The 14,164-nt window shown below is 33.7% G+C and overlaps 1 protein-coding gene across 50 annotated transcripts in view; it reads left to right on the forward strand.

Annotated features, from left to right (window-relative positions):
- Window positions 1–14,164, forward strand: part of rims2b (regulating synaptic membrane exocytosis 2b) — a 240,779-nt gene that overhangs the window by 182,862 nt on the left and 43,753 nt on the right. For 36 of the 50 annotated variants that reach the window (XM_077196592.1, XM_077196603.1, XM_077196595.1 and 33 more), the window contains 8 exons: window positions 1,092–1,163; window positions 1,577–1,645; window positions 2,575–2,838; window positions 3,865–3,912; window positions 4,657–4,692; window positions 7,554–7,595; window positions 10,470–10,492; window positions 12,999–13,138. In XM_077196592.1, the coding sequence (XP_077052707.1) occupies window positions 1,092–1,163; window positions 1,577–1,645; window positions 2,575–2,838; window positions 3,865–3,912; window positions 4,657–4,692; window positions 7,554–7,595; window positions 10,470–10,492; window positions 12,999–13,138 (694 nt within the window). The remainder of the gene's footprint in view (window positions 1–1,091; window positions 1,164–1,576; window positions 1,646–2,574; window positions 2,839–3,864; window positions 3,913–4,656; window positions 4,693–7,553; window positions 7,596–10,469; window positions 10,493–12,998; window positions 13,139–14,164) is intronic. The other 14 variants (XM_077196620.1, XM_077196622.1, XM_077196609.1 and 11 more) reach the window with 3 other exon arrangements.

Here is a 14,164-nt window from a genome sequence, read left to right on the forward strand (position 1 = left end):
CATTTTCTAGCTTCTGGCATTCATTGGGTATAGTGAACAGATGCTTCAGCCTTGGTTGTGCAATTAATAGTGCTGTACATGTATCATTATAGATGTATGCTTTGTGTAGTCTATGTACTCCGTCCATGTCTGGAATCATATCCAAATCTGCCACAGTGGTTGTTTTCGTCACACACAGTAAAAAAAAAAAAAATTCTGACTTTATTTTCTGGCAATTGTGAGTTTACATCTTGCATTCAGTACTTTTTCTCTCAGAAAATGAGAGATGTCAACTGAGAAAAACAAGTCTGAAGGAAAAAAAAAAAATTCCTTCGGAGGAAATTTCTTTTGAGATGTTTACTCTTATCTTATACTTTAATAAAAACTTAAAATTAGGTCAGAATGGTGTTATAAACTTGCAATTGTGAGAAAGAAAGTCCAAATTGCGTGGTATAAACTTGCAACTCTGAGGAAAAAAGAGATAATAAAAAATAAAGAATTGCGTGTTGTTAACTCAAAATTGCAAGATACAAACTCAGAATTGCGAGAAATTAAGTAATTTCTGAGAAAGTCGAAATTGCAAAATTCTGAGAAAAAGAGTCTGAATTGTGATTTTAACAGAAAAATTGTAAGAAATAATGTCAGAATTCTGAGATAAAAAGCTGCAATTACCTTTATATATATATTAATTATGTGGCGTAAACAGGTATCCATACAAAAGTCTACTTGCCCTTATTGAAATACAGGTAAAAGCAGAAAGGCAATTTATGTCAGAACTCTAACGTTAGTAACATCTTCTGACAGTATTGTAAGTGCTAAAAAAACAGGGTAAATTCTGGTATGTTTATAGCAGAGGGGCTGCTCCCTTTGAAGGGATAATCATTGGCATGTGAGCAATATTGAGAAATTAATCTATATTTATTTATTTATATTTATGTTGTATATTTAGTTTTAGAAATGTAAGTCACTTGCACCTGCATGGCGGTCTACTCCTAGCAGTAATCCTCTCAGTCACACAGTGATAATTATGGTTTATTAGTCACTAGTTCTTGGTTTCTTGACATTTTGGTTTGCTTTCTCTTTTGATTTGCACAACTCATCAACCGATGTAGCAGGAACAGGGGTGGTAGCTCAGCCTCCTCCTCCTTCTCCTATTCTTTCCCAGCTTCCTCAGACTGTCGCTGGTAAATTATATTTAGCACACATGGGATACTTTATATCAGTCAAATGCAAATATGATCTTTATATTCTGAGAGTAATTGCATTTGCATCAAAGTTGTTTTAATAAGTTTGTTAATAGACTATGTAAATTACATTGTAATGGATCTTTATCATTTTTTATATTAAATAATTCAGTGTTAAAAAAACTGAATTTTCAGAATTATATTTGCATTTGTACTGCAGCACACTAGTTAGTATGTTCAGTCACCAGGTGGACTTACAAAATAAACATTTCAGTCTTTCAGTAAATTGTAGATTAATTTAGTTTTTTTTGCTTCTATTCATATTCATATTTTTTTTTCTATTTCTCACCCTAATGTCTGATGGCATACTTCTCTCTTTCTTTTTTCCACTAATTTCTGTCTGAATGTTGAAGCGGTGGGAGGGGCTTCACAACACACAGCCCCGCCCCCTCCACCTCCACAAGTCACACAAGCAATGGCTGGTAATGCTGTTATCGCATAGCAAGCAATTGATCCCATAATAAGAATACACAAATAAGGAAAAAAGGTGTAGATTAAAATGTTAAAAAACGGTCAGTAAATACTGTAGCAGTACACTACAATACAATGGCACAAACTACCTTGTTGTGTGTGTCATCGTACGTAACGTATTATTAGTAATGCACCGAAATGTTTAGCCGAAACCAACAATTCTGATTTTGTTTCATATAGTTTAATATTCTTCTTGCCATTGCTTTTATATGTTATATAAGTGTTTTTTTTTGTGTTTTTTTGCAAGAAATTATTAGGCTACTTTTATTCAGCAAGGAGGCATTCAATTGATTAAAAGTAACAGTAAAACTGTTACATTGTTACAAACGATTTCTATTTTATATAAATGCTGTCTTTTAAGCTTTCTATTCAACAAAAAAAGTATCGACTGAAAACAGTTCTTTTAAATTGTAATAATATTTAAATATATGTTTTTACAAATAAAAAAATTAGCAGCTATAGTTTGAACAGCTAAGCTATTTTTTTTTTAAATATTTACCAAATAATAAATCAGTTATTGGTAAATCCAATAAGTATTTAAGGTAAAAGTCATGAAGTTTTATTCTGGACAATTAAATTATAAAAAATTATGATTATAAAAAAATATATCACAATAAAATAAGATATCAGTTAAACTGGATTATTTCATATGCACACTTTCCTAATGTCAAAATATTTGTTACCGATATCTGTTAAAGTAGCAAGTTTCCTGTAAATATTTTCATGTTTATTGTCTTTTTTTTATATTTCAGTACATTTCATAAATATCCGCCCAAATAATCCTTTTGTTAATTTTCCTGTTTTTTTGTTTTTTTTTTGTTTTATGTCCACAACCCTGTCTCTGCCAATCATGTTGTCTTCATTGTCATCATCAACAAAGCTCATGAGAGGATGGAGCCTCCTGTCCCAGGCCCTACCATCGCACATGTCACCATACCTCCTCATGTCCACTCTCCTCTCCCTCCTGCACATCCCCATCCACCTTCTTCAGTGTCCACTCCCCCACCTGCACAGGCCCCTCCTCCTCCAACACATGCCCCTCCCTCTCCAGCCAATGCCCCTCCTCCTGCATCACATGCTCCTCCCCCTCCAGCCACTGCCTCATCATCAGCCTCACCTCTTGTACAACAGGCTTCTGTGTCAGGTGTGTCAATGCAAAAGAGTACTTCTTACTACATGCTACACAGTATACACCAGGGATGCAAAACTTAGGTTTCCTAAGTGCTGATGTTTCCATCAGCTCCCTAGTTCAGTAGTCAGGGAACTGATCAGACAGTCTGCCAATTAAAGGGCCTCAACCACAAAATCCTACCAGTGGACCATCCTACCACTAAAACTTTCGCTCCCTAAAAAGTCCCACAGAGCACCAAGAAAACCAGAGAGCATCGATTCCCACTGTGTTCCTTTAAGGGAAGTTCAGAAGCACAAAAAAATCACGTGAGCCAACTCACCACACAATAGATGTTTTTTTTTTATTATTAAAAATTATTGAATTATATTTCAACATAAACATACATTTTGCACTTATATGTAACAAGCAAAGTATTTTTCATATTCTTAGTATTTTCATATTTTTTCATGTACTTAAAATAACATTTAAAAATGATGTCAGAAAGATATCAGTTCTCCTGTTGTTCATAAATACCAGTAGTGATGTTGTACGGAAATAGGTCATCAGTGACCCAATGTGTAGTGAGCCAGGGTCTTTACTGTCCTTACCAGTACCAATATTCGTGTACACGATATCCTAATTCACAACCTAGGAAGCTAGGGAGCTGATTGAGACACACCCTTAGTTCCTTGAGGGTCACAGCCCTGCAGAGTTTAGCTTCAACCCTAATTATAAACGCACATGATCCAGCTAACAGGTATGTTTGTTGGAGCAGGGTTGAAACTAGGTATTTTTGCACCCCTGGTATACACTATACTTCCTGTGATACTTTAAAATAGTATATCAAACAGTATGCAGTATGCAATCATAAACAGTATTAGATATTGCAGCACAAATAGTAAGACTAGTGTAATGTTCTGAACATAGATTGAGTGCTTGTAGCTTCATAGTAGCATGTGTGTGTGTTTTAGCATGGGTAAACCTGTACCTGTGTGGTTGTGGAAAATACTGATTATTAAACTCCCCTTCTGTTTATGTGTGTGCCATTTCCGACACAAGAATCCCAGGAAAAGCCTGTAGCTCCCCCACCTGTCAATGGGAGGAAAGGCAAGTGTGTGTGACCGTGTGAATCTCTCAGTGATGTTTTACAGTGTGTTTGTGTTGCAGAGATTTAGAAAAGTAGATGTTTAAGTAGATACGTTTGCAGTACTTGACGTTTGTACGGCTACACTTGTATCAGATATATTTTGTATATCATAGCCTATTTATGCTATGATTGTGTTGGTGATGTCATTAAGAGTGATTTTATTGAAAATGTTTAGAAATTCTGTTTCTGCACTAAGCTGTGCTATTTTTCTTGTTTTGAGGGATTAGTCATTATTTTAAGAATAATTGTTTATTATGTTTTTGAAGCCACTGGACACTCGTGTAAACCAAGTTCCTTCATTTACCTGTAGATGGCTCAATGACACTCCTTTTCCTCTCAACTAGACTTTCATAGTTAGAGTACAACTTTTTAATTTTTTTTAATTAAAATTCATTTTAAAAGGGATTAAATAAACATAATAATATTAAATTACTATTTAATTTACATTTTTTTCTATTTTTTTATAATTGCAAATATGCATGAATAGTGAAAACTGAAAAAGGAAAGTTTTTTTTGGCTTTATGTAGGGAAAAAAATAACTGGATTTTTTTTTTTTTTAAACTACGAAGGTAAACAGGGTATAATTGTAATTTAATCATGCTAAATGTGCCTTATATATGCACTCTGCTGGCTTGAAGTATGCACATCTACTTAACAATTTTGTTAACTAGGACCATTGACTTTTTCTCCTTGTCTAACTTCAGAGGTGACATGGGAGGACCAGCAGAAGAAAGCTCCTGGTATGCCACAACCTGTGGTCTTCATCTGCCTTTAGTAGAATAGATCAACACTAGTGCGCTTCCAAATGAACTAGATTGCAGCCCTTCTTCTGCTGTGTAGCTCTCTTCTTTTGCTCCTCTTGTTGCTGCCATGTTATTTATTAAGACTGAACCCTCTGTAATTACTGCTCTATACGGCATGATTATTAAAATATACAAAAATGTAGTATTCCTTTTTGGTGTATTTGAACATCAAAAAGGTAAAAAACTGGTGTGGTGTGTTTGCCTACTGGGAAGCACTTGCAAGTCCGATTCAAGGTGAATTCAGATTAATCTGTAAACCAACTACAAAATTATTCCCAAATAGGGTTTTCGCTGTTTTTATTCAGTAATATAGGTTGTCAAATGTTGCGTTGCAGTTACGTGTAGCTACGGGGCCTGAGCCACTGCCCCTCTGTCCTCTTGGTCCAAGTTATCCCTCTAGCAGGCAGAGTATTGTATATGAGTGGAGTGGATTTCAATTCGTGCTAAATGCATTCTGTAATGAATCTCCTGCTCCAAATCCACTTCGGTCCGGGCTTTCCACTTATCGCTCGCACCACAGCCGTGCTCAGAGTTCCCCAGCGGACTAGAGGAGTATATAATACTCATTACTCATACAGTATATTAACACAATCGTGATTTCTACCTTTCAAAATTGGTGTGCTAGCAAGCAAAAAATATCAATAAATATATTGGTGTTTATTCTCATTATGGGCTGCGGATGATAGACCAACATGAGCTTTTTAGGTCTCGTTAATGCTTGACTTGTCCTCTTTCTGCTGAGGGTGATTTTTTTATCAGCGCGGCTCACATTGAACAGACAACACGTTGCGACACAAAAATGCACTATAAACCCATTTTTCAACACGATCTTTTGCAATACATTTATGAAGCAGCAATAAATATTTAAAGCCCCCCTGTAGTCACTAATTATATCTCTTAAAACTCATCTTTGATCATCAAAATGTCATATTTTAAAAATAAAATTCCTTTAAATAGCTTTTTCTTAAAATAGCTTGAATGTTACTCTACACACTTGCCTAATTTAGTGTATGCGGTTCTATGAATATGTAAATTAGCCACGCCTCCACTCACTCACACCAGCTCAGAGATTCAATCACCGTTGTCAATCACTTGTTGACGTGATTTGTTTCAAGTTAGTTATGATTTCAGAAACACCAGCAATTTCAAACTGCGTTTTTGAGACTGTTTTTGGTTCTTCTAAAGAGAAAATATTCAGCAATGGTGTTGACTTGTGGTCTGTCTTAAAGCATATGAAAAACACCTCATAGAAACAACTTAATATTCACCACAGGGGGACTTTAAGTGAACTAATCACACAGTGCTTGAAAAGGTCTTTTGGGATTGATGTAGAATAAACACACGTTATAAACACAGTACAATACCATATAGCTGACTTAATCTGGAAGTTCAAGAGGTTTATTCTGCAATTTTAGGTTAAAATCTGTCTGTTTTTAAGATGAACACATTTTAATTATACAACACATTTTCATGAAATTGAAGAGAGTAATCTTTAAATGGCAGGCTATGTTATGGTTTAGTACATGTCTAGTTGTCGAAAAGATTGGAATAAGACCAGGGTCGGAAATGCAACCAAAATAATAATAACGATGATGACTCAAAATTTAAGATATGGGAGCAAAAATTCCCCTCTAATTAGTTCCTTTTTTAACAAGGTATCACACGATCAAGAGAGCAGTTTTTTCTCGGATGGCCTATGAGCACAAATCCAAATGTGATATTGATTTTATACAACAGTATAATTTTCAGTTTAGTAATTATTTAGATTTTAGAAATAATAATGTCAATACAGTATGTTTTTGCTCTATTGAAAATAGTTGCAAACAAACACAACAGAACATGGTGCCCTTTTTCTTGGTTTGGGCCACTACCCTTAAAAATGTCTGTGCATATCCCTATTGATTAGAGTTCACGTCATTCACTTTAGATTTAGTCAAGTCAAGTCACCTATATGTATATAGCAAGATATATTTTATTTATATAGGGATGTAGAACTGAACTGCTAATTGTTCTTTGTCATCATCACTATGGCAATAGTTGGATGGAAGGTAGTAATTAAGTAATTAACACTTTTATTGATGCTGAGATGAATGGTTCTGTAATGGAATCTGTAATTTTGATACATTATGATAAACAGCTGAATAATCTGAATACTGAAAGATCAAAAACAGAAGAACAGAATAAACTACATTTAACAGTAATTTTATAGCACCTGTATCATTTGTTTGGTAAAATAAAACTGGAGACTTGGTTTTTGGAAAGCTAATATGATTTCAAAATATGAATTAAGAGCTGGCCTTTTTGTTGTGATTTTAGAGTTAGAATATCTTTATATTATAAAGAATACCTGAATACCTTTATAGAATACCTGCTTCTCAGATTAAACAATTAATATCAATAAAAGTAGAATTATAACAATAAATCGTGAATCAATAATGCCATTGAGCTATGTTAGACATTACTGTTGTGTTGCATGTAGTATGTAGTGGGGAAAATAGAGCATCGATGGTGGCCTGTGTTTGTAGTGTGTGTTTGAGACGTATGTTCCACATTAACCTTTGCTTAGTACACTTCAGGTCATTCTTTTGATGCTTTAAGGTTTTTCTGAGGTGTTGGATTTCTCAGATCTTATTTTGTTTCGGCATGAGTGATGAGTTTCTGAATCTGAAATGCATCTAAAATCCTTTTTGTGTGTGTGCGTGTGTGCGTGCGTGCGTGCGTGTCCATCATAACGTGTGTCATGTGTCTGTTTAAACTGTCTTGTTTTCCTCTCATTTTGTGTTTCATCCATACATCAGCAGTAGTGTCAGAGTCAACAGTGTCAGAGAATGGAGATGCAGGTAATTTAGACTAACATAAACCCCTCCAAAACTCTGTGTGTGTGTGGAGCAAACAGGGTAAATGGTTGGGTAGTGTTATAAAAACAGTTTAAAACATTGGAATTACGCTGTTTTAAAATTTGGGGTCAGTGGGGTTTTTAATTTTTTTTTAATAATTTTATTAATCAAGGATTAAAATTGATCATAAGTGACAGCAAATGTTAGATTTCATATTAAATATTAGAGATCAAAAGATTTCTATTTAAAATAATTCTGTTCTTCTGTTGCTTATTTTAAATTGTAATAATATTTCACTATATTACTGTTTTTACTGTATGCTTGATTAAATAAATGCAGCCTTGTTAAGCATTAGACTTCTTAAAAAAAACATTGAAAAATCTTGCAGACTCCAAACTTTTGAAGGGTAAAGAGTTTAAAGTTCGCAAGCTTGTGCATATTGTCTTTCTAATGAAATCCATTAGACCAGGGGTCTCCAACCTTTTTTCATTTGAGAGCTACTTTTTAAAAAATATAGTGGCCGAGAGCTACTCATGTAGGCTAATACAATACTTAAATCTCTTAAATAATGTCTCATAACTCTCATATTAACAACTATCTAAACTGTTTTAGACCTAAAAGAGTTTTTTTAGGCCTATATATGTCACCCTTAAATGTCAGAGAAAAGAACAGAAGCAGAGATTTTTTTTTTTTAAAGAAAATTGTACTTTGAATATTATACTATAAAAACACATAATTATAGTTGATTTTATAGTGCATCTTAACTAGAGATGAAATGGCCTGAAAATTTCATTTCATGATTATAGTGACCAAAATGATCACGGTTATCACAGGATCCTGTTCAAAAAGTACTAATACTACACAATAAAATCCATTCACCAAGGTTTATGTCGAAAACCAGCAAATAACAAATATAATTAGAATTCATTTTCACTTTTTGTTTACATAAACAAAATAACAACATTAAAAATAATGGTCAGATTTTAAAGGAGTGTCTTGCGACATGTTATCTACTAACATGTAGCCTACAAGTACAAATAAAGTTTTGACAAAAAAAGATTTATAAAAAGCTCGCATATTTCAGCCTTTAAATCATTTTTATAAAAAGAATGAGTCAAAAAAGATAAATTACTGACGTTCACAATGCACATTAGCTTATCTTTCATTATTAATAGTAAAATTCGGTCCGATTTTCCCGTGGCGTCTGTCATTGCTATGCAACCATGCACTGCGCTCTCCACAATGACAAAGAAGTTTTAGTAGCTAATGGATTTTTCATCTTGCTGCGCATGGAAAAAATGAGTGCGTCGCTTCAATTATGAGCTTCCTACATTTGAAATAACGAACTTGAGCGCGCAGGAGATGCGATATGTGAACGCCCCCTTGGTGAGCTACCTCCAATCAGGGCATGAGCTACTGGTAGCTCGCGAGCGACGTGTTGGAGACCCCTGCATTAGACTATCTTATTTAACAAGCTAGACTGCTGAACTAACTTTTCCAGACCAAGGAAGTCATGCTGGTTAAGTTAGTTAAGCAATCTAGTGGAGACACCAGCATCACATGTTAAAGACCAGTATTCAAAATTATTCCAGTATTTTCAGTGGTTCACAGAAATAGGATAAGATGTCTTATCTTTCAGAAAGATTTGTTTTACTTCATTGCATAAATGTTGACATGGCAAAATATGTGGAATTCAGTAAGTTATTTCTATATGAGACCAAAATCCCCAGGCATTAGTGTTTAAATCAAGCCTGGGGGGGGGGGGGTTCTTGATGCTTGCTAAATGTTATTTAATATGCTCGTTCAATAGAGTGCAACAAGCGGGTTCCCAAAAGTAAAAATTCCATTCTTAGTTTTAAAATAAAATAGTTTAACAGCAGAATTTGTGTCCAAAAACTACATTTCCCATGATACTTTACAGACACTTCCACCAATCAGAGAGCACAACAAGCAAACCCACATTAAAAGATCTATTTAGCTCCACCCACTACCATGAAGCGGCACATAATCGAGTCGATCTACTCTCTCAAAATACTGAAATATTTCTATGTATAATATGCATGTTTTGCAATATATTTAAAACCTATTGTTTTTATAAATAATCACATTTTAAATTCGTAGTTTTATATATTTTATAATTTGATTATGCTGTTCGCAATGCTACATGGGATTGTAGTTCTTTCCATCACTAAAGCCATATTGTCTGATTTCCAAATACTTTGTTGCTTTGACAAAGACTTTTTAAAATCCCTATCAGAGAAATGAATGGAAAAAATACTTTCGGAACCAGTGCTGCTGAAAAAGTTGGTTGGCACTGTTGTACTCTATTCCTTAGAGAACCTGTGATTTGTTTACTTATTTATCTATTTATTTATTTAGTTTAGTGGCTTTTAGTCCATTACTCTTTTACGAGCTCATGTGTGCTTTGATCTTATCATGTGCAAGTGTACTCCTAAAAGCCGACAAAGTAAATCTTTAGCAGATATACAGTACATGGTACAAAATACAGTCCCTTCCTTTTTTCCTGCCAGAATTATTGATGATATCATCTCCTGCACAGTCATGTGTAACTTGCATTCATAAAACCATTTCATATTGTATTTAAATGACTGGTCAAATCAATTTTCATTCAGTTGCTTAATGGCATTGTGCTCTCTTGCACATCTGTTTATCTGGGTTGGACTGAATCAGCTTATAATTTCCTACTGTTGAACAATGCTGTCCATATAACTTCTGTTGTCTAATGTGTGTTGCCTCGGAGTTTGTTGGATGTGTATTTGTATCAACAAGCAACATTTATGAATTTACATACAGTACAGTGCTTCTGTGTAATGGGTTTCAATACATCTAACTTTTTTGTCTTTTGCTGTCACGCAGGCACTTTGAAGGATCCATCAAAGGTATGTTTCTTTCTGTCATTGCTTGAGTTTTTCTACAGTAAAGCAATTGTATCCTTAAAATTTGGGAATAGATGAGGAGCTGTTTGTTTGAAGCTTTTCTTCATGGTGACTTCATGATTTTTTAGAATAACCCTGTAGAGACGAGAAGTCTCAGCCAGTGTATCAGTCTCAGATAGTTCTCTTAGGTGATATTTTAAGCATTTACAAACATGTCCGATGACAGACGTTTGGCCTTTGCCACCAGTGGACTGAGAATAGTTTACTTTGCAGCAAGGAATGTTCTCTTCAGTTGGAGTAAAATTCATTTCCACCCTTACATTGTGAAAGCAAAATGAATAGGACTGCTACAAAGGGGCCAAAAATATTTGGATACAAAATATCAGCAATTTGTGCAACAACTTTTAATCACCTGGTGTTTTGGTGATTTTAGATGTATGAACTGAAGTCAGTTCTCCTCTAGTTCACACATGTGTCCAAACAAAGTAAGTTTAGGTGTAGAGAATCACATTAACTAAAGACATCATTCAATAAAAAAAAATTGTACTTTGTTTAAATTTAAACAGTATATTTCAGAGTCCGTAATTTACAGCTTGTACACTATCGTTCAAAAGACTGGGTTCAGTAAGATTAAAAAAAAATTCATTCATATTTTTTCTTCAGCAAGGATGCATTTAATTGATCGAAATTGACAGTAAAGACATTTATAATGTTACAAAATATTTATCTTTCAAATAAATGCTGTTCTTTAAATCTTCCTATTCATCAAAGAATTATGAAAAAAATGTATCACAGTTTTACATAAATATATTAAGCAGCACAAATGTTACACTGAAGACTGCAGTTAATATGCCGAAAATTCAGCTTTGCCATCATAGAAATGAATGATATTTTAAAACAAATTCTAATTGGAAACGCTTATTTTAAAATCTAATAATATTTCTCAAAAGCTCTCTGATTAACATTAATGATTTACTGTGTGTTGCTTGTTAGGACACAATGTTGTGCCTGGTTAGGACACAATATAAAGACCCTCACATAGACATTAAGTACTGATTAGCTGTTCCTCATGGTTACATAAGGTGTCAAGTATCTGTAAAAAAGCTTGTTCCTGATATACTGCTGAAATACACCACCATGACTCGTGTTGAGTTTACTATAAGAAAAGATGAGCACTGAGAATCCTGTAGTTATATAACACGTCTCTTTTTTATTTGATCTTCAACAGAGGCACGTGTACACTATTTCCCATAATTCTTGCATATGTTACAAATACTTCACTTCGTCCTCTATTCTGTTTTGATTAATGACGGAAGTTATATAAACCTAGTTTTTTTTTTTTTTTGTCAGTTCAGATTTGTGTGTGCTCTTGAATATGACATCCTTTGTGACTTTTATAAACATTTTAGTTATTGGTTTCTTTAAAACCTAGTGAGTTGCCTACCAAGACAGCATTCAATGCACTTTCTACTGTAAATAAGCACAGACAAACCACTTGGACCAAAATCTAACCCTGGATAATGCAATTCAATTCCAGAACGCAATCCAAACCATCTTAGATATATCCAAGATGGCTGATGGTGTCAAGAACTTTTGACCAAAAATATACTAATATTTCATTTATTACTGAATAGTTAAAATAATTATTTGTGTGATCTGTGATCTAATTTTTATGGTTATTAGAGTATTAGTGTTAGCTTAGCAACATGTTAACATCAAACTCTAGAGTGCAACAGTCGCGTTTTGGGAACATTCATTTTTCACGGGAAACTGATTTATAACACTAACTTTAAACCCTTTAAAGAAAGACCTGTTGTGAGCTCTGAGGTTGTTAATCGATGATATATTTTTTTAAGCCATCTGTTTCCATTATTTCAACTTATTTTAAAATAATAACGTTTATCAGTGGAATTTGTGGTTAAAAACATTGCCCATGATGCTGTATAGAAAATTCCACCAATCAGAGAGACAAAGCGAGCAAATCGCGCCAACAAAGCTCTACGCAACCCCTATACTCAAAATACTTGAATATTTAATTTAAGTTCATAAATGTATATTTATTTGTGCAAATTTTGTAAAACACTTAAAAAAATATTGTTTCTATAGATATAATTAACAACTTTAAATGAATAGTTTCATTTTTTACCATTGTTTATAATTTGATTGTCATTTGCAATGCTCCATGGGATTGTAGTTCTTTCCCCCATTAAAGCCGACAGTCTTTAAACCTTTGTCTTTTTGTCAGATTTTTTTGCTTCAAAAAAACATTTGTAGTGATTCACCTCATAGCTGATAGGTTTGTTTCATGGCATAATGCTTTAACATAGACTTTTTTAAAATCCCTGTGGAAAAAAATGAATGGAAAAATACTTCCGGAACCAATGCAGCTGAAAAAGTGGGTTGGGCACTGTTGGACCGTGTTTGAGATTTATTTCGTTTCTATTTTTAAGTCAGTTTTTGCAACATAATTTTAATGTAATAATCAGCATTGTTTATTTTTTTCTCACAGCAGGGGATGGACAGTCTCTCCATGAGGTCATCAGACAGTGATGTAAGCGACGTGTCCGCTATGTCGAGTGCATCTCGGCTTAGCAGCACGAGCTACATGTCTGTCCAATCAGAAAGGGTGCGAGCAAGCCGCAGGATCAGGTAGGCACACAATAAACCCACTGACCTGTTATACCTGTGGATGTATCTTCAGCTATGGAAAAACCCTCTGGTCACACTTACTGTGCTTCTGATGAGTTCAGGTGTGGCTCTGCCTGCTTGTGAAGTGAACCAAACCTCTGAACTTTCCAAGAGTGTGTTTACCAATGGCTGAGATGACATCACAGGTTTTTGAATAGACTTGTATAGGTGACTCTAATGAAGAAATGTCCAGCTCATATTTCACCTCAAAATCAATAGAGAAACAAATATTCTGCTTAACGTTTTTAAACGTATCAATTACTGTATTGCAATAAATATATACTATTTCAAGTATACCGGTATATTCAAGTTTTTTTTACTAATTCAAAAGTTTATGGTTGGTAAGATTTTTTTAATGGTCTTGAAAAAAGTATCATATGCATAGCAAGGCTGCATTTATTTTTTTTCAAAAAATATTTATACTGTGAAATTTTACTACAATTTAAAATAACTGTTTTCTATTTTAATATATTTTAAAAAGTAATTTATTTATGTAATGCTAAGGCTGAATTTTCAGCAGCCCAGCCATTACTGTCACATGATCATTCAGAATCATTCGAATATGATTCTTATTATTATCAATGAAAACCGTGATACCTTTTTTCCTCATGATTCTTTGATGAATAGAAAGTTCAAAAGAACAGCATTCATTTAAAATAGATGTCTTTTGTAACAATTTAAAATACTTACCTGTCACTTTTGATCAATTTCCTTGCTGAATAAAAGTATTAATATCCTTTAACAATTAATGAATGCTTTAATTAATTAATTAATTAAATTATACAACATTGTTTTATTTTCATATCACAGAATTGAGCAGACTTTTTCACATGACACTAATAAGAGTTTACTTTCCATGAATGTTTCAATACAAAGCAAAAACATTTCATTTTATAAATAAGCTTAAAGTGTATTATTGAAATATGATTTGGACATGTTTTTGTAATTGGACTCCATTTTTATAAGATTAACCCATTAACAGAAGGA

This window comes from Siphateles boraxobius, unplaced genomic scaffold (genome assembly GCF_051911475.1).
Source record: "Siphateles boraxobius isolate OS27281-9 unplaced genomic scaffold, OSU_SipBor_1 35, whole genome shotgun sequence".
Classification (NCBI taxonomy): Eukaryota; Metazoa; Chordata; class Actinopteri; order Cypriniformes; family Leuciscidae; genus Siphateles; species Siphateles boraxobius.